The 21,337-nt window shown below is 38.4% G+C and overlaps 1 protein-coding gene across 4 annotated transcripts in view; it reads left to right on the top strand.

The window, feature by feature from the left end:
- LOC140719833 (zinc finger MYM-type protein 4-like) overlaps nt 1-21,337 on the top strand; it is a 223,882-nt gene that overhangs the window by 129,750 nt on the left and 72,795 nt on the right. For all 4 annotated transcript variants that reach the window (XM_073034758.1, XM_073034759.1, XM_073034760.1 and 1 more), the window contains 5 exons: nt 493-760; nt 8,247-8,409; nt 11,206-11,418; nt 13,286-13,436; nt 14,407-14,522. In XM_073034758.1, the coding sequence (XP_072890859.1) occupies nt 493-760; nt 8,247-8,409; nt 11,206-11,418; nt 13,286-13,436; nt 14,407-14,522 (911 nt within the window). The remainder of the gene's footprint in view (nt 1-492; nt 761-8,246; nt 8,410-11,205; nt 11,419-13,285; nt 13,437-14,406; nt 14,523-21,337) is intronic.

A 21,337-nucleotide genomic window follows, 5' to 3' on the forward strand; every position in this document is an offset into this window, starting at 1 on the left:
ATATTCCACAGAGGGACAGACATTTGCAGATTGGACGAAGTGAATGGAGTTAAAGAAATACCTGTTTGGAATGAGGATCCCAAATTCAGATGTGGTCTTACAACATACTAAATAGGACCAATTGTATGGTGGTTCAGGCAACAAATGTACCTCTTATAACAGGATACCTGTTCTAGTTAGTTAATGATTAATATTTGTAGCTGTTGAGCCAGTGGCAACATCTTCCCCACTTGCAGCCTTTCTTTGGTACATGTGTGATGAGTGCAGATGCTCCAACCATACGACGTAACTATAGTCAAAAGGATGGCTATCACAGTCAGGAAAGCATCAATGGGGACTGCACTTACAACGTCATAGACGGGAAGACTGTAAAAATATTTGTGTGTTCAGCAAAAAAGAAAGCAGCTTGAACCAGGCAAATGCATATTGGAATTTTATGGTTGTTCTAGCATGTTTGAATTTTTTTTGAAATTTTCTCTTACTGTATTGCAGTATCCCAAATGGCGCAACAAAATTCATCAAGTTCTCCCCTCACGGCCAAGTCGCCTGTAAGTGGCAGTGTACAACCAACTTCAAGTCCTGCTATAAGTGTACGTGTCACTTGTTCGGGTTGTAAGAAAATTCTACAGAAAGGACAGACTGCCTATCAGAGGAAAGGCTCAACCCAGCTCTTCTGTTCCACTCTCTGCCTTACTGGATTCTCAGCATCAATTTCAAGACCTCTCCCTCCTGCAAAAAAATACTGCTATCTCTGCAGCAAGTATGACCTTCCTTTAATTTAATAATCTGTGCTGTGGAGAATACAGAACCTCTTTCTTTTCAGTCTGAATATGTGAGGAAAGCAAGGCTAGGGAGATGAGAAGTTACAGGGCTCCCCCACTATTCGAAGTTAGAGCGTTTCTATGAAACTGTTTGTAAGCCAAAATGTCGTAAAGCGAAGAAGCAATTACCATTAATTTATATGGGAAAAATTTTTGAGCGTTCCCAGAACCAGAAAATAACCTACCAAATAATACCAATTAACACACAAAACCTAAAATAACACTGACATATAGTAAAAGCAGGAATAATATGATAAACATACAGCCTATATAAAGTAGAAATATTGTATGTACGGTATAGTTTCACTTATCAAAATCGGGAAGACAGTGAGCCAAAATCGATTTGAAGAAAAAAAATCGGCATGTACACACATGCGCACACAACTGCCCGCACAAGGCTTCACGGTCATGGTAGTCTTTCTCGGGGTAAACACACGTATAAAGCGGGTGTTTTTTTTCCCGTAAAAGCGAAAATCCTCTTTGGTTAGCGAAAACAGGTACTGATGTAGGTCTTTCGTAACAGTGAGCTGTCGTAAAGCGAGCGTTTGAAAAACGGGGGCCACCTGTATATATGTCTCAGTTTGATCAATAGATGACAGTAATAGTGAGCACAGAAATTCCCAATCAGTGAAAGATGGTTGTGCAGTGCAAATATGGCTTTGTGTGTCCTGACATCATCAAGTAATTTCAAAAGCTCCATTTTAGTTCACTAACATGTAAGTAGATAGAATACAGTCTTATAACAAAATAAAAATCTTCAAGTATTTCAGTTAACTTTTTATAAATATCATATTAGGATAGTTTGTCATGCCACATCAGTTGATTGAGAAAATTGGACTTGCGCAAATTAGAATGTGTTTGTCTAGGGCAGGGGTGTCAAACTCAAATACACAGTGGGCCAAAATTAAAAAATCGGTACAAGTCGAGGGCCGGACTGGTTCAGCGTTTATTGCAAAACTTATTGAAATGAATTTATTACACATATTAACCTGGAACTAACAAAGCTTAGGTTATTGCCTACAAAAACAACATTGACCATTAAATTAAAAAAAAAAATCAGTTGCATTTATTTCTTATGGCTTTATCTGCAGCTTTTCCGGAGTAATTTCTAATGAAAACATTTTTCCACAGGCCAACACACTGTGATTCACACTAGTCTAAACCAGATACTTGGCATCTCATCTTGGATGCAAGTTCATCAATGTTTGGAGTCAGGCTCTGAGCTGAGGAAATCCTCAGAATTGAGTGAAGGTGTTCATCAGAAAGACGACTCCTGTGTGATGTTTTGTTTATCTTCATCAAAGAGAACAGTTGTTCACACAGATATGTGCTGCCAAACATAGAGAGCATTTGAGCAGCTTGGGTACGCAGCTGGGGCATTGTGTCGGGAATGAAACGTAGAAACTGTGCAGCGCCCACCGAGTCATACTTTGCCTTGAGTGTGTCACTACATTGGAGTTCAATCAGCTCCATTTGTATGTTGGTTGGTGCGCTTTCCACGTCAGCTGCAAATGGATTACTGAGCAGTTCAAACCTGCTTTTTTGGGCTTCAAAGTCGGCAAATCGCCGTGTGAAGTCGGCACCAAGTATGCTAAGTTCTTCAGCAAACTTTGCACGTGGGAACACTGTGGTAGAAACCTGCTCTTTCATAGTTTGGCAACACAGAAAATGGCTCAAGTTTTCTTGCTGCATCTGCGTCTCCCACAGGCGCAGCTTGGTTTTAAAAGCCCTCACTGCAGCGTACATGTTTGTGATCACACGACCCCGCCCCCGAAGCTGCAGGTTGAGCGCATTGAGATGGCTCGTGATGTCACACAGAAACGCCATTTCACAAAGCAACTTTTTATCCCGGAGCTCTGTTGTGTCTTTCCCTTTGCTTTCCATGAACTGACAGATCTCCTCACGCAACTCGAAACATCTTTTCAGCACTTTTCCTTGGCTTAACCATCGCACCTCTGTGTGATAGGGCAAATCATTATATTCTGAACACAACTCCTCCAGAAACGACTTGAACTCGCGGTGATTCAAACCTTTGGCTCTTATGAAGTTAACTGCTCGTGTTATGGTGCTCATTATATGTTCCATTTTCAAGGCTTTGCCACACAACGATTCTTGGTGTATGATGCAGTGATAAGCTGTCAGCTCACCTGCGCCGTTTTCCTCCCGCATCTTCTCCCGGATCCTGCCCACCAATCCACTCTTTTGACCGCACATCGCGGGCGCTCCATCTGTCGTCAGTCCCACAAGTTTATCCCAAGGCAGCCTCATTATATTTACACATCCGGATACCTCTTCAAAGAGATCTTTTCCAGTAGTTGTGCCATGCATTGATCTTAATCCCAAAAGTTCCTCTGTTACACACAGACTTGAGTCCACTCCACGAATGAAAATTGACAATTGGGCAGTATCAGAAGTGTCCCTGCTCTCATCCACAGCAAGGGAATATGCGATGAAATCTCTTCCCTTCCCCACCAGCTGTTGTTGTAGATTGGTGGCAAGCTCACGTACACGGTCAGCAACGGTGTTTCTGCTCAGGCTCACATTTGAAAATGCTTGCCTTTTATCTGGGCACACAACGTCGCAAACTTTCATCATGCAGTTTTTAACAAATTCTCCCTCGGTAAAGGGCCGGGCTGATTCAGCAATCTCTGCTGCCACAATAAAACTAGCCTTTACGGCAGCCTCACTTTGTGTTTTGGCTTTTGTGAACATAGCCTGCTGTGACGCCAGACTTCTTTTCAACTCTTCTACCTTCTGGAGCTTCTGTTTCTTGTCCAGATGCTTGTATTTGTCGTGGTGTTTCGTTTCATAGTGTCGTCTTATGTTATATTCTTTAATTACAGCCACACCGTCTCCGCACACAAGACAAACAGGTTTGCCCTTTATATCTGCGAACATATACTCTGCCTCCCAGCTGCCTTGAAAACCCCTGTTTTCAAAGTCCACCTTTCGTTCAGCCATTTTTGGGGTGAGGGATAGCTGAAAGTTGACCACACGTGACTAGTGCCGTAAGGATGCTGATGAGAGAGTAAGGCAAGCGCGAGCAATGCACTGGCAGTGCATTGTGGGATTTGTAGTATTAGTGGTGCATGCAATATACCGGTGGGCCAGCTCTAATAGAAAAAAAATTTATTCATTAATGATATTCAGAAATAAACCAGGGAAACCGAATAAACACTAAAAACCCTGAAAACCTGGTACCTGAATAAACTCAGCATTAGCCATATCATACGCCATAGGCGCTTCGATTACTGGGGCCAGCTTTAATAGTAATTAGATATTATCTCGCGGGCCAAAGATAATTCCACCCGGGCCTTGAGTTTAACATATATGGTCTAGGGAGTTCCAAAATATTGTTTGTGTACCTGATGGGTCATTTCTTAATTTTGAATTTTCCAAGCAAAATTTGTTGATGAACAAAGATAAAATGATGGTTCACTTTTTATCTAAAATTGTTTATAGCAGATTCTCAAAATATACTGGGACATCCATGTGTTGGTGTATGTTTGTTCTTCATTTAGGTTTTCCATATTTCTGGATTACCGGTACTTTCGCCTGCCAATTGTCATTTGCGGTAGATCAAATAAAACAATTGTAGTATATTTTTGTTGAGCAGCTTGATAGAGAGCTATCTTTTTATATAAGCTCACTGACTAACTCATCAATTAGTAGCACTAATGATGTGTGCTCTTGAATCCTAAGTGTGCACTTAAAGTATTTCAGCAGATATATTAATTATCAAGCTTTTTTTGGTTCAATAAGGAATAATAAATGATAAAGATTTTGCTCCTGAAAAGAGTATCTGACTGTCAGCCCATCTTTGTTTTTTTTGGATTGATCATTGTAGGTTTAAGTTTGAATTTTGCTCATTTTTGTATTTGTAAAATTAAAGCATTTAGCTAATCAGAATAATTAGCTACTTATCACTCACGTATTTATAAGCACACTTGCTTCATTATTAGGTCATTGAATGAATTCGTAGTTAGAGACTTTGGACATAAAACCTTATCCAACAATCCAGTATATTAAACACAAGATTCTTTGGATAAGATCTCAGATTTCTTCTTCCTGTTCAGGCAAATGAATTAATGGGATTATTTTGAAGACGATCATGAGCATTCCCTTTCATGCCCAAAACATATCCCAGAGGCAGTGTCATTGAGACAATACCTGATCATTTATCTCTTTGTCATGTGAAAATTAGCAGGCTCTTTTTCCTTCTCTGTGCTGGTGACTATATATCAAAAGTAACTATTGACCTTTGACATATTTAAGATATTCTGAGATCCTTAAGTCAGAGTTAATTGTATATCTTTTTCTTAACCACAGAAAAGGTCTGTTCTATATTTTCTCCTTTGTCATGGCAAGCAAATACCAACAACTTTGAATTTATTTGAAGTCCAATCTGAATAGATGCAATAGCATAGCAATGTGTCTGAATTCGGCAGGATTTTCCACTTGTATCTGTGTTGTAAAGTGGAATTTCCCTTTATACAAATAGATGTGGACTCTCAGTTTTGGCTATAACCAAACTTTATGCGAGAAAGGACCTTCAAATCATCTGACCTCCCCTTTGTATTCATGGGCAGATTGTGCCTTTTCATGAGAGTATCCGAATGCTGTTTAAATTAATTTTGTGCACTTACTTACTCCAGTCCAGCCGTTGTTCACCTTTTTATCTGTCTAGATGTACTTCATGCAAGCACTCCCAGAGATGCCCTTCACAATCCTGATGCCCCTATTAATGTGCATCATGTTGCCTGTTAAATGGTTTCATATTTATCTTTTTTTTAATTAGTTTTTTTAATACATTTTTTACATTGCTACAGATTAAAAAAAAAACCCCAGGTCGAAATGAAGAACATTAATACAGTGCAAAAATAAACATACAATAATAATATAATACAAAAGAAGATAATTGAGAAAGCACCCAAATTGAAGATATGTAAAATTAGTATCCTCCCCTCATATTTATCTTAACCAGTTAATTAGACATTTATTTGCAGTAGTCATTTCAAAGCTGTTTTATCCATTTGTCATCCTGGAGCTGACAAGACACTTGCCTAAAAGGAGAAAAATCTTTTAAAATTCACAGAGCTAGGGCAATGTTTTGCTTTCCTTGGGAAACACTTGTGCCACTGCAATTGACCAATGTGCTCCCTGAAGAACAGTAGCTGCTGTAATTTGTTTTACTGTTATTAAAGTTGACTCAACATCTCTGTCCCTTTAGGGAAATAATCTAAATTTCCATGAGCTATTATGTTGAAAAGGTAGTTCCTGATATCAGATTTAATGAACTCTCTTAAATCAGATTTTAAGATGATATCCTGTTTTTTTTATAATTTGTAACCCTCTCACTGGGCCTGTATGCAAACTTGGCTTGATAGCTAACTATGCTCACAGCTACATGACTCAGCAGTGAGAAGGCCACTTTTATAACAACATACATCTTGGGTTGGTATGATTTGAAGTTCAACCAAACTGGAAAGTTGGGATGTTCTGATTAACAGAACCTCGATTTGAGCAAATACAGTGTAAATACTGCCCATACCGAATTACCAATTGCCAAAAAATTACAAATCATATACCAGCATAAAATCATAAAGGAAGTATATTTATCAATTTCAGCTTTATCTAACAGTTGTTTAGAGAAAGAAAGGAAAAAGAAAGGGCCCATTACAGCGAGATCAGTCTAAATGTGCACATCACTGTTGGAGCTCATCTCTTCCAAAAGCTGGATAGGACCATTATTCACAGCGCTGGATTCTCTTCAGCTGACGTCTTTGGCTGACGTAGCATTCCTACGTTGAGCATTCTACCAGCAGTACACATACTTTTACAGAAAAATACTAAAATGAAATACCTCATAGCATAGCAATAGAAATCTCAACCAGAGCATTACAAAATCATAAATTGTTTGATGCAGAATGTCACCATTTGACTCACGAATACTCTGCTGACTTTTGGTAGCTCAATCCCCATGAAAGATTTTTTAAATATTTGCTTTTGAACTAGCTATAAGCTTCATTGCGAATATTAGTCTGTTAAACTGGAAAAGAATGTAAGGCCAGTGTGTGTAATAAATGCTCATAATTTTAATCTATGCTGTATTCCAACCAAGGTTAATTTATTGTTGCTTCAATGTGGTCTGATGATTCACAGGGTCTGACCAGTAATTTTTAATCTGAAATTGACAGCAATTTTGAGTTTTTCATGCATATAACTTAATGTTGAAGTTTCAGATCCTGTGCCAGTCCAGTGTCAATAGACTAATTTAAAATTAACTGAATTGAGAATTCCAGAATTTGTTAAGTAATCCTTTGAAAAGTAGTCATTCATTGCTTGAGGTCAATGAATTTTTAATGGCATACCAAATCATATTTAGCACTTGGTGGTGTATCTGGCCTAGGGCCTTCCTTTATGTGTATGGCAGTTTCTTGTTTTCAAATGTTTCAAGTGTTAAAATATTTTGAAGTAAGTCTGAAATGTTGCAATAGTTCAGCTACAATTTGAAATGTGTCTGCCTCAATTTTTCTATTATGCTCGTTTGATTTTCAGAAATGAATACAAGATGCTTTTCTTGATTTTGTTCTGGTCGTCCTTAATGAGATAGTTTTTAAAGCCTGTTTAATAACGTTATTTATTTGGTTTTGGAGAATACATTGAACTGACAACATCATAAAGGAATAAAATTCTTGTCATAAAATGCTAGTTTTCATGTGGATTATTTTTAAGATCATTGGGGAGTTTTGTCACAAATAAATTCTTGAATAATATTCTAATTCCATAGAGGTTTACATAGTCAAAATGTTCCATATAAGTAAGATGAAGGATCAATTTTTGATGGTTAGTTATCCTATCCTGCACCAGGAATAGATTTTGAGTTGAAATCATGTGCCTTAGAATTCAGCCCAGGTTTTCACATTTCAACTGTTGTGCTTCCATTTTGAGGAACTTCTTAAACCTAGTAAGTGAAATTGGTTACTTCACTGTGACAGCAAAAATGAAGTGTTCAATCCACCCATTTAAAGAAAGGAACAACTGCAGGGAAAAATAGAGAAATACGAAAAAGTGACAAATAGAAGCGACTCTCTGAGATGGGAGAAAGGGAAATATTTCTCTTGAATAGAAAACCAGAATTGATTTGTGCACATATCTGTGGATTGTTGTCCATATAGACTGATACCATTTGTACTTTGTTTCAAACTTCAAGTTTTCCATTATCATCTTTTTGGCAAACAGTCCTGAGACAATATAATCTAATAGTAGTAGTTTTAAGACTAGAGTGTTGGAAAAGAACACCACACACATTGTTTTATTTTAATTGTTTTATAAAACAGCATATTTGGACTGAGTTAATGTGATTTTTGAATATGGTGAAGTTGTTAATATTTCTTTTAAAAGTGTCACTTCTTCTCCCCCCAGAGAAATCACAAATCCAAAGGACCTAGTAATGGGTCAAATTGACGGTAGGGGTCCATACAAGGAATTCTGTAACCATAAGTGCTTAATCGAGATGAAGAGGAAGCCTGCCTCAGCGACTAGTAATATCACCACCAAGTGCAGCATTTGTCAGAAATTGTCTGTTGTAAGTTAAACATCTATTTGTGCCTGTTTCTTTTTATCATAACCCCCTCCTATTTAGTGGGCAACTTTATGAATTTTATTCATGAGGAATTTGAGTAGCATTTTCATTGTAATTGTGTTCTAATTCCTTGCAGTCTTTGAATAATAAAGAAAATCTTCTATTGTAGAAATAAAAATCAATTTAGTAATTGAGAGAATAGCAAATAGAATCTAATATCTGTGAAGATGTCTTCAAAAAGAAAAAACGGTATTGCAAGAAGTAACAGAATGGCGCACAATGGAATTGTTTTTACCAGAGTTTCCAAAGCACTTTATTTCAATTCAAGTTCAAATATATTGTATTCCCAATGTTCCTTTGGACCACAATGCACTCCCAAAACATATAACACATCACACACAGTACATAATTAACATGTTACCATAAATAAGCTAAGAAAATATAATTCAAATTGCATGCAGCACAGGTACACAGTACAGTATACAGTAAACAACACACTGACCTAGCGATGAGACCTTAGCGGTGGCAGGATATTTGTTAATTTCAGCCTGAGGAAAAAAACTGTTATACAGTCTGGTAGTTCTAGTCCTGATGCCCTGTACCTCCTCCCTGATGGTAGCAGACCAAAGAGATTGTGGGATGGTGATGGGATCCTCAACAATGCTTTGGGCTCTTGTCTGCAACACTCTTGGTAAATGTCATAAATAGGGGGAAGGGGGACCCTGGTGATCCTCTTGGTGGTTTCTACTATCCTCTGTAGGGTCTAGCAGTTTGATGCTTTGCAGTCTCCGTGCTACAGAATGATGCAGCCAGACCGGACACTCTCAATTTTTCTGCTGTAGGAAGTTGTTAGAATGGGGCGGAGAGCCTTGTATGTCTCAATCTCCTCAAAGTGTAAATGCTGCTGTGCCTTCTTGACTCGTGAGGAAGTGCTGTGGATCTATGTTAGATCATTTGTGATGTACACATCAAGGAACTTTGTGCTCTTCACTCTCTTTCTCCAGCAGAGCCATTTATGTACAGTGAGAATGGTTCTAATTAACTGGAGAAACTCAGTGTTAGGTAGCACCTGTGGAAAGAAATGGACAGTTAACATTTCAGGTGAAGGCCTTTCATATGGATTGAAAGTATAGAAGGGAAATAACCAGTATAAAGAGATGAGAAGGATGTTGGAGCAAGAGCTTATTAATGATAGGTAGATCCAGATGAAGAGGGTTGATTGGAAAATGGAGTGAGAGAAGAAGGCTGGAGATACAGTAGCAAAGACTGTGAGGTGAACAGTAAAGATACTAAGAGCTGTAGGTTATAGAACCAGATAAGAAAGGAAGGTGAAGACTAGAGCCAAATAAGGGAAGGAGGAAGGGCTAATGGGAAGTCTGGGGAGGAGATAGAGGACGCAGTGAGAGGAATGTGTGAGTGATGTGTAGACAGTGTGTGTGGAAGAGAAAGAAAAAATGTGGTTGATGGGGCTGGAGCTGGAAAGTAGGGGTTGTATAGCTAGATGAGAAGGAGAGAGAAAGAAATGGGGAGCAGGTTACTCGAACATGGAATTCTCTAATTTTACCACCCAGCAACTGTTGCTATCACCATCCTCCCATCCCCTACCTGACATGTATCATCCAATCAATTGCCCCCTCATTCAGATCTACCTGTCACATACAGGCTCTTGCTTGATTTCTCTTTATAGTACCTATGTCCCCTTTCAGTCCAGATGAAGGGTATTTATCAGAAATACCAACTGTCTATTTCCCTCCACAGACGCTGTTCATATATCATATATAATATACCATGTATGTTGTCTGGTAGATCCATTTGTAACCCTTGGGTTATGTCGTTTGCATAAGTCTAGGGAAGACACCCGCTGGCTCCATCAAACGTATGAGATGGAGGTGCAGAACCTCCTGTTTATGTGGATGCTGCATGATCTGTTACCCTGTTACAAATCAGTACCCCGAAATAACAGACAGTACACCATATGCAATTAAACAATTTAGCTTTATCATTCTTAATTTGACTAAAGGGTTAGTAAACAAAAAGAAAAGGGCCCATGTTAATGAAAGTGTCTAATGTGCACAAGTTGAAGCTCACGGTTTCCCTTCTGCTGGTCCTCCATCGATTTCCCCTGGGCTTCGTTGACTCCCGGCCCCACTCCAAGTCCACTCCTTTCTGGTGTCTACGACCTCTCCTTTCTGGCATCTTCTCTCCCCACCTTCCGTCAAACAAAAAAGCCAGATCATCTCGGTCTCAGGCACACAACAAGAAAAAAAAATTCTGTTTATTGGACAGCGCACATTCCAAAGCTCCTGTTATCTCTAGCCATAACCCAAACACTGCTGCTACAGAAAAAAACATTACATTAACAGTGAAACCTTTCCCAGGGTGTTACACATTTATGGAGTTGAATCTGAACTGCAGAGTACAGTTGTCATAACAGGTTGGTGAGAGATTTTGAGAAGAATAATCACTGAAATATGTACATTTTATATTTCTAGCTACATTGTTTATTTTAGTAGTCTCAAGCACTGGCTAATTACAGGGCAGCAAGAAGACAATTTTTAGTGGGCATTTCTTCTCTGTAATCAGCTGTGAGGAGGTGCATGAGAGTAGTACTGAGTCATTTTCCCAAGAGCAAATTTTAAAAATATCTCTGGAAGTGTATCTTCTGATAATGTGATAGCACCAGAGGTGATGAAAACCATATACATCCATGTAGTTTTGTCAGTGAATATGATTTATTGGAATACCGTCGTTCATCACTAACAGAGGTATCATATCATAAATATTTGTTTTTTATTTCAGGTCCGCCATGAAGTGAACTACCAGAATGTTGTACATAAACTTTGTAGTGATATATGTTTCTCCAAGTTTCGAATGGCAAACAATCTCACAATGAATTGCTGTGATAACTGTGGAGCTTATTGTTACAGTGGGTCAGCACAATGCCACATGCTTCAGACTGAAGGGCAGTGTAAGAAGTTCTGTGGTTCTGCTTGTTTGTCTACATTTAAACAGGTTTGTGGCCTCCTTAAACCAGCAGAACTGTAGCGAAGTCTGACTTCAGTCCTCTCTCCGTCCCTAAAGTGATAGTCTCGGACAAAAAGCTGTATAGATTCACCAGAATGATACCTGGATTGCAAGGATTAAATTATGAGGAGAAATTACAGGATGTCGGTTTGTATTCCTTGGAAAATAGGAGATTAGTGAGTGATTTGATTGAAGATTTCAAGCTGTTAGTGGAACCTGATAAGATACTAATTATTGATACACAATAATTTTGCTGAATAAGGAATTCAGATTAGCAAAGATTCAAGATGATTTAATGTTATTTCCTAAACACAAATGTAAGAATAATTATTGCTCCAAATCCAATGCAGCACACAAAAAGATAATGCAATACTAATTAAAAGTACACACAATAATATAAATATATGATAGCTTATACACATTGATTGTCTATAAAGTGATACTGGGTTGTACATAAGGTGATTGAGGGGAAGTATTAAAGTAGTGGTGGGGTTAGTGGGTGGAGGTTTTGATCAGTTGTACTGCTTGGTTCATAGCTTCCTGAAAGTGGCTACGCAGGTTGATAGGGGTGGTAAGTAGACATATAGCATGCTTGTCTTTGTTAGTTGAGGCATTGAGTTCAAAAGTTAAGAAGTTTTTTTGCAGCTTCATAAATCTCTAGTTGAGCTGCATCTAGAGTAGTGCATATAGTTTTGGTTGCCCTATTATAGGAAAGATGTTGAGGCTTTGGAAAGGGTCCAGAAGAGGTTTACCAGGATGCTGCTTGGAGTAGATATGTGCTATAATGAGATGTTGAAGAATCTTAGGTTGTTTTCTCTGGAGCGGTAGAGGCTGAGAGAAGATCTGATAAAATGGTTTATAAGATTATGAGAGGCATAGATTAGAAAGGCAGTATCTTTTTCATAGGGTTGAAATTCTAAAGCTAGAGGGGCATGCATTTAAGGTGAGAGGGGGGTAATTTCAAAGGAGGTGTGAGCGGCAAGTGTTTTACACATGGAAAGGTGGGTGCCTTGATTGTGCTGCCTGGGAATGGTGGTAGAGGTAGATAGATTAACGACTTTTGAGAGATGTTTAGATAGGCCCATGAATGGAGGAAATGGAAGGATATGGACATTGTGTAGGGAGAGGGGATTAGTTAGATAGCCATTTGATTACTAATATATTTTGTTCAGCTCAACATTGTGGGCCGAAGAGCAGGTTTTTGAGCTGTACTGTTCAATGTTCTACCATGCCACACAAACCTTGGATTTGAATGCAATCTTTTGAGCCATACAAACCCAGATATGAATGCAACCTAGATTGAGTTATGATTGATTATAACACTAGAGAGATGGCAATTCATTAAAGTATTTGTTTTTGACTGTTGCCAATTGACCTCTTTTAAAGTGTTTGTACATAAACCAGATAAGGGTATGATTTGACATGAATGTAGAACCTAAAGGGATCACTAGACTTGACTGTGCAATTTAGCTTAACCAAAAATAGCGGCCACTTACCTGAGATACTTGGGTCATGAAACTTAGGAAGATGAATAAAAAAAGTATGGATTGAATTCTGAATTTCAGATTCATTTGTCATTATTCATATGTTCTATGTACAACTATTGCTCTTTGAGGAATTTTTTTGCTAGAAAAGGAAGGGGCAAGTAGAAGATTTGTGAACTAATTGCTTCTCTGCAGCTCCTCCAATTCCTCTGTCACCTTTCCAAATTTCTATCCATCAGACTGTGCTGTGTTCAATGATAAAGATGCTGGTGTGGAATTAATTAAATGGGCTGAGTGACTTCCCTTTTATTATCTTAAAAAAGTAAAATAATGGAATTTTGTACACTTAATACTGTTTATTCTCACAACAGAAATATTCAAAGATTACTCCATGCACTTGGTGCAAATCTCTGAGGGCATCTACTGAAATGGTTGAAAACATAAACTCTTTTGGAAAAACTGAACATTTTTGCTCAGTTAACTGCCTTTCAGCCTATCGAGTACAAATGGTAACGACACAAGGTAGTGATATAATTTCTTTAACTATTAACACAAGCTTTAAGAAATGTTAATTATTTGTGCATTCAGCACCTCTGAGATACATCTATGATTATGACTTCAAAACCAATTTTGAAGTGATAAGCAACACACACAAAATGCGGAGGAACTCAGGCCAGGCAGCATCCATGGAAAAGGGTACAGTCAACATCACTGCCAGAAACGTCAACTGTACTCTTTTTCCATAGTTGCTGCTTCGCCTGCTGAGTTCCTCCAGCATTTTGTGTGTGTTGCTTTGGATTTCCAGCATCTGTAGATTGTAATTGAAGTGATAAGCCGTGACGTACATTACATGAATCTGGCTTTATGCTAAACCATGCAACAGCAGTTTATCTGCCTGCACAAGGGAGCCTCCTTCAGTGAAGCAAGTTTTGTTTACTGAGCCAATTCCATTGAATTCTCTCTCCTGAGATTTGGAAGACATAATATATAGCCTTTGGGGGGTGGGTAGAATAAACATCAATGATAAAAGGGCAATCATGCCTTGCTGATGAGTTGATTTGCAATTCAGGGGTTTAATAATACCATTTGGAAGAACATAGGCTTTGATTTCTTTTTTGCTGTTTCAATTGGAATGGTTGAATATAAAAATAGTTCACCAAATTTCTGCCAGTATAAAATTTTTACTATAATACATTTGCAGCAACATATTTACTTATTTAAAAACTTAATGACTTTTTCATTTGATTTGGGTACATGCATCTGTAATCAAATGTTGACAGAATTGTTACTGTATGTTTTTATTAATTTCTTGCAATTGTGCATCTGCAAGTAAATGTTGCATTAGAAATACAGAGTATTACAACTTTTTTGGCTTGTACTTCGAAACTGTTTAGTTTCATTACTGGATACCCGGTTTAGTGGATATGTGAATTTAGCCGTTGATTATTTAGTGGTATTGAATATAATATGATTTTGTGTTTTAATCAATTAGGTACCAGTGTCCAGTGCAACTACTGTAAAATGACAGTGACACCTCAATACCACCTTGCTATGTCTGATGGTAGTATTCGGAACTTCTGCAGTTATAATTGTGTGGCTTCTTTTCAGGTGAGACTTCATATAAGACTTTTTTCAAATTCCAAAAAGCATTTTTCAGGCCTTCTCTGTTCCTGGGCTTCCTCATCTGAGCTCTTGAATTACATATCTTGTAAGATTTGTTAACTCTGGAATAATATGCACAGTTTTTAGTAGCCAGTGTTGCTTTTGACTTGTGCCGTGAAAATTGGGGGAAAGCGAAAAGGTTCATTGATGTGAAATTTTTTTTACCACATGCCTAAGATCCTATTTACAAATTTTGCTGCTTTAGTTAAGTCTGGAAAACTGACCTATTGAATTACTTTTCAGTGCCAGTAAACTCACCTGGTTGTTCATTAGACTTCATAGTGTTCAAAGTAAATTTATTATCGAAGAACATATATGTTACCATCTGCAGCCCTGAGATTAATTTTCTTGTGGGCATACTCAGTAAGTACATAATAAAATAATAATCATAATAGAATTGATGAAAGACCACACTGACTTGGGCATTCAACCAGTGTGTAAAAGACAACAAGCTCTGTGTGTACAAAAAGAAATAAGTAAAAATAAATAAATAAGCTATAAATATTGAGCAATATGAGATGAAGAGCCCTTGAAAGTGAGTCCATGGTTTGTGGGAATGTTTCAGTGATGAGGCAAATGAAGATGAGTGAAGTTATTCCTTTGGTTCAAAAGCCTGAGTATTGAGGGATAGTGACTATTCCTGAACCTGGTGCTGTGAGTCCTGAGGCTCCTGTATCTTCTTCCTGATGGCAGCAGTGAGAAGAGAGCATGACCTGGGTGCTGGGAGTCCCTGATGATGGGTGTTGCTTTCCTGTGACAGCGTTTCATGTTGATGTGCTCAGTGGTGGAGAGGGCTTTACCTGTGATGGACTGGGCAGTATCCACTACGTTTTGTAGTGATTTCCTCTCAAGGACATTGGTGTTTACGTAACAGTGTGTGCTGTAGCCAGTCAATATTACTCTCCAATACACATGTATAGAAGTTTGTCAGAGTTTTAGATACCATGCTGAATCTTTGCAAACTCCTAAGGAAATAGAGGTGCTGCTGTGATTTCTTCATAATTGCGCTTGTGGGCTCAGGGCAGGTTCTCTGAAATGATAACACCAAGAAATTTATATTTCCTGACACTCTCCAGCTCTGATCCCCTGGTGAACACTGGCTCATGGATTTTCAGTTTTCTCCTCCTGCAGTCAATAATCATCTCACTGGTCTTGCTGTCATTGAATGAGAGGTTGTTGCTGGGTCCCCACCTAGCCAGATTTTATGTCTCCATCCTTTATTGATTCAACCTATGACAGTGGTGTTGTCAGCAAACTTAAATGTGGCATTGGAGCTGTGCTTGGTCACCCAGTCATAAGAGTAAACGAGTAGAGCAGGGAGCTACGTACAGACCCTTGTGTGGCACCTTTGCTGATGGAGATTGTGGAGTAGATGTTGTTATTCATCAGAACTGACTGGATTTGCAAGTGAGAAAAGTGACCTTCTTTTCACCATCTTGAAGTGTGTCTTATTTTCATTTCTGCCTCTTTTGCAGCTGAACTCCTGCTTATGCTAAATGTCTGAAGTGTGAAATATTTGAAGATATACTATGAATTCCAAACCTGACTGTTGTTCAGAGAATTTACACAGTGGAGAACTTGTAGCTAATAAATTGACTAATTTTTAATTGGTCAGACAAGGACTGTTGGTTGAGACAAATTAGCAAATTCAACACACCCAGTCGAATTAGGTGATTGCTTTCATATTAAATGGGCTGCATGAAAAATGTAAATGTATTAAATTTTAGGTTGAATATATTTCATTAATTTACATTATTATTAATCATATATTTAATTTTGAGCTGAACACTATCAAGAAATATTCAGGTCAGGCAACATTTTGGGGAGAAAGTAGCAGTTTAATCATAACTGCTACAGTGGACTGACCATTATCTAGTTTCCTGTTTAAAAAAAAATCAGATTATGAAGCTCACTGAATGTTTTGGGGCATCTGGGTGCTGCTGCTGTTCAGTGACCATCCCCAACTGCCTTGAAACTATGACAGCAGGTCTGTTTTTTGAACCATCATTCCTTTTAAAAATTGATATAACAAAATGTTTTACAGGGCTATTTTGAGAGGACAGTTAAGAATGATACAGAAGCTGCATGTAGATCAAACTTGGAGGAGATTATGCCTTTTATTAGGAGTTATAGTGATCCACTTTGCTTTCTATGTTCATTACTGATGCTGCTTTGTATTATGTTGATGTTCCTGATTTATGTGTCTTGGCTTTCATGATGGGAATTTTAACAGTTTATTCTTTATTAATTGGAATTCATGTTGAAGTGCAGATGCTATATAATCCTCCACCAAATGAATAATTCAAACACTATCAATTAGGGGTTAACAGTTGGGAGCTTTACGATCATAGATCATCATGGTCTCTTACTTGTCAAGTGGGAGTAGGCTTGTCAATTCTTGATGCCTGTTCTGCCATTCAATAAAATCCTGTTTTGGCTCACTCCCCATTCCCTTGCTAAACTTTTTTTCAGAATCAGAGTAAGGTTTATTATCTCTGTTTTATATGATACGTTTCTTGTTTGTGGCAGCAGTACAGTACGATGACAATACATTATAATAGTGCAAAAGCAAGGAATAATAAACTGTTGTTCATGGATGGCTCTGAAATGTGATGGTGGAGAAGATGAAGCTGTTTTGGAATTGTTGAATGAGGCTCCCTGGTTGTAGTTTAAATATCTGTTGATCTCCAACTTGAAAACATTGAAGGTCTCCACCTCTGTCTTTTCCAAAAATTCAGAACCCTCTTGTTCTGTCTTTAATGGGGAGTCCTTATTCTGAAACAGTGCACATTAGCTGCTATGTTAAATATCCTTTCAGCATATATCATATAATGCCTTCTTCTGTTTCAATAAGATTACTGCTTATTCGACTATACCTCTACATACATGGGCTAAATCTGTTCAGTCTTCCTTTGTACTTAAACCTCATCATCCCAGGGTTCATACAAGAGAGCCTTTTCTGCACTGCCTCCCATGCAGACATCTGCTTCCTTGAATGGGGAAAACAAAACAACACAAAATCACATTTTATCAACTTGGTCACTCACATAACCCATGTATCTGCAAGCTCACTCTGTCCTCATAATCTATTAATCCACCTATATTTGGATTAACAGCAAATGTGCAACAAGCTGGACTTTTCTGGCACCCTTATAGTTACTGGTCATGAATTTAAAAAATGGTCCATTTATTTTCTGTTGATTAGCTCATATATGCCAGTCTTTGCAAATATCTAACAACCCCCCCCCCCATTCCATGTAATGTTGAAAAGTGAAACATTATTCTATAAAGATAATGTATTTTCCAAAGGTAATTTTCTGTTCATTACCCACAAGGGGATAATAATTTCCATTCTGTTGCAAGATCTCTTTGTGTGCAATGATAATGAAAATTTGGTTCTAAGGACATACATGTTGTTTTGGGGAATGACTATCAGAAAATTTCGAATGGAGCATTTCATCTGCTAGTGTTTTGACAGAAAGCAATACTAGATTTAACGCAGAAGGTTTGCAATCTTTCTGGCAGTTCTTTAATGGTTAAACTTTATAACTTCCCCTCAGTTTTACAATGAAAACATAACCTGCTTAATGAGTTAAGCTCTGTGTACATTTTTGTTAATCTGTTTTATTTTGCTTTTCCCATTTTGTTAAATTCTGTTTATACTTTAGTGTGAAATTGGCCACATCTTTATCAATATAATTTTGCAACCTTGTGCACATAATTGAAGCTTACATGCTTAAAATAGTTCCTGCCTTTGCTGAGGTTTGTTTCAAGTCGAACTATACACTTAATATACATTGGAATATTGAATTGTGAGCTACCTGGGCTATGGCAAACCTCCCACCTACCCCAAACCTCTCTGTTTCCACAGCGATTGCTCACTTCTGCAGGCATCTATGACTTCCTGGTCCACTCATCTTTCCCAATCATTCCTTCCCATGCCCTGTTATTTCCCCCTGCAACTGTAGGAAGTGCAATGCTGGCCATGATTCAGGGGTCCAGACAGCCCTTCCATTTGAGGATTCTTGTGCTTCTCCTCCACCCTGTTCTTTTGCATTCAATGCTCACAATGTGATCTGTATGTTAGCGAGACCAAGTGTAGACTAGGCAAACTGTTTAGTCGAGCACTCGTGCTCTGGAATCCTGAGCCTCTGGTTGCCTGTCATTTAAAATCCCCTTCCCACATTGACCTGTCAGTCCTTCGCTACCTTTACTGTCTCAGTGAGGCCTTAGGCTAGCTGGAAGAACAGCACTTCATTATCCACTTGGGTAGCCTCAGCCCAGTAGCATGAACATGAAAGTTTCCAATTTCAGGAAACCAACAAGACTAATGTTCTCTTAATACTCCAACCAGTCAAAATAAGCTTTCTCCCATTGTTCACTTTTCCCATCTCTCCAGCCTATACCTATACTCATCACTCTTCCTTCATTTGGTTCCATTCGCTCATTTTCTGTCCCGTATCTGGCTCTACCCATCACCTACCAGGTCTGTCTCACCTCTTTCCCTGGCATCTACATATTATCTATTTTCCCCTCAATACTCTCAACCCAAGGTGTTGACCATCCATTTGCCATAGATGCTGCATGACCCACTGAGTATTTCTGGCCTTTTTTTTCAAACAACTGGATACATCAGACACTTGTGTTTCAAGTCAACTGGATAACTTCAGGCGATAATGTGTTATGCAGCTGCTGTTGCTAGTTTTCAGTATGTTTTATAACTAAAGACAGTTAATTCAGTCACTTGTATCTGTATGAAAGCAACATTAAGGCAACTCTTCTGTGGCAGATTTTGGCTCTGTCTCATTAAAGAAAGACCGAGAGGAAATTTAACCCTTAAAATGTTATTGAACTTAGAAGATATCTGTAACAGACATTAGAATAACTACTCTTGCATTCCAAAATGTCAAAGTGTTTCCAATTTAGAGTCTTTGTGGGGAAAAAGCTACATGTGGTCACATCAGTTGTAAATAAGAAATGTACATGAGGGGGAGAGGTGGGTTTTTAAAAAGTGACTGTTTCATCCTGAAGAGTTTAAAAAAAATGTATTTGATTTTCTGGCATCAAAACTTTATCGAAACTTTATCATAATTGACTGTAGCATTACTAGCATTTAAAAGTGACTGCATGCAAATCATTAAAGTTCTATTCACTCCATTGTGTGTTGTATATGATATGCAGGCAGCACTGGTAATTTTTGGAAAGTACATTGCTCAAGTTGTATCATTATGTTGTGGTGCTCAGTAGTTTGCTCCCTGTTCTCAAGATGGCGCTGGCAATATATGGTGGCATTTTGTGGGCAGTTAACAAAACTATTGACTATTCTACTGATTATACTTTTTCTTAACTACAATCACTGAAATCCATAGCCTGTAATTTCCCTTTGAGAGATGTGTTTTTGAACCATGCGAACAACCTGGTGAAGGATTCAGTGAGCTGGACTCCCGAGAATGCAAGTATGACCACAGTAATAATTGCTAGAGAAGGACATCAGGCTGGATTGAAACTCCAGGCCAGGTTGAAGCATCAGACCCGGGATCAGAGAGCGACAAACAAAGCAATGTTTAGCTGATTTAGGTGCTGAGCTAAATTAAAACGATTAAGGCGTTGAGGATGAGGGTGAAGGTCTCGCCTCAGCTCTGAAATAACTGCAACTGTGGTCTATAGCTGTCGGACTCCTGTGTAACCTCTGTGGCTCTAAGGCTGTGGACTCACTTTCGGAAATTCTGCGGTTAATGTTCTGTGTATTATTTGTTTACTATTTTACTGTTTGCACAATTTGTTATTTTTCACACTTTGGATATTTGACGATTTTTGTTGTGTAGGGTTTTTTTGTGGATTCTATTGCGTTTCTTTGTTTTGTAGCTGCCTGCAAGATGAATCTCAAGGTTGTACTCAAAATGGTATACATACTTTGATGATAAATGTACTTTGAACATAATTTTCCATGACTCATACACATTGGTTTGTATGAAGGAGTCTTACAAGTCTTGCACAAGAAAACTTGGATAGCTCCTGCTTTGGGCATGCATGCAATACAAATTTATAAAATGTTTTGTGTACCACATAGACCATAGAGCATTGTAGCCTAGACAGGATATCGGCCTCAGAATGTGTGAGGCGTTGCAAAAGGTTAGATTACCGGGCATGATTACAATATCAAGTTTGTGTTCCTTGGAACTTAGATGGTTAAGGGTCAGTTTGGTTCAGGTTTTCTGATAGGATTTGATAGAGAATATAGAAATTAAACTTGCTACATCAGAGAAGTTGAGGTTGAAAACTCAAGTTTCTAGGAGTGAACGTCACCAACTTTCCACAAAAATGCTCAACAATGCCTCTACTTTCCCAGGCAATGACAGAAATTTGTCATGTGCCCTGTTTGACCCTCACCAGTTTCTACACCATAGAAAGCAACCTATCCAGATAAATCAAGGCTTGGTATGGCAGCTGCTCTGCCCAGGAGCGCAAGAAACTGCAAAGTTGTAGATACAGCACATGACTGAAACCAGTCTTCCCTTCATGGATTCCGATAATATCTCACTGCCTTGACAAAGCTGCAAACATAATCAAATACTCCAGCACTCCTCCCCCCCCAGATGTTCTCTCTTCTTTTCCCCCTCCCATCAGGCAAAAGGTACAAAAGCAACTATCACCAGATATAAAGACAGCTTCTATCCTGCTGTTATAAGACTATTCAATGTTTCTCTAGTATAACATGATGGACTTGATGTCACAAGCTACCTTGTTGTGACCAGGCACCT

This window comes from Hemitrygon akajei, chromosome 32 (genome assembly GCF_048418815.1).
Source record: "Hemitrygon akajei chromosome 32, sHemAka1.3, whole genome shotgun sequence".
Lineage (NCBI taxonomy): Eukaryota > Metazoa > Chordata > Chondrichthyes > Myliobatiformes > Dasyatidae > Hemitrygon > Hemitrygon akajei.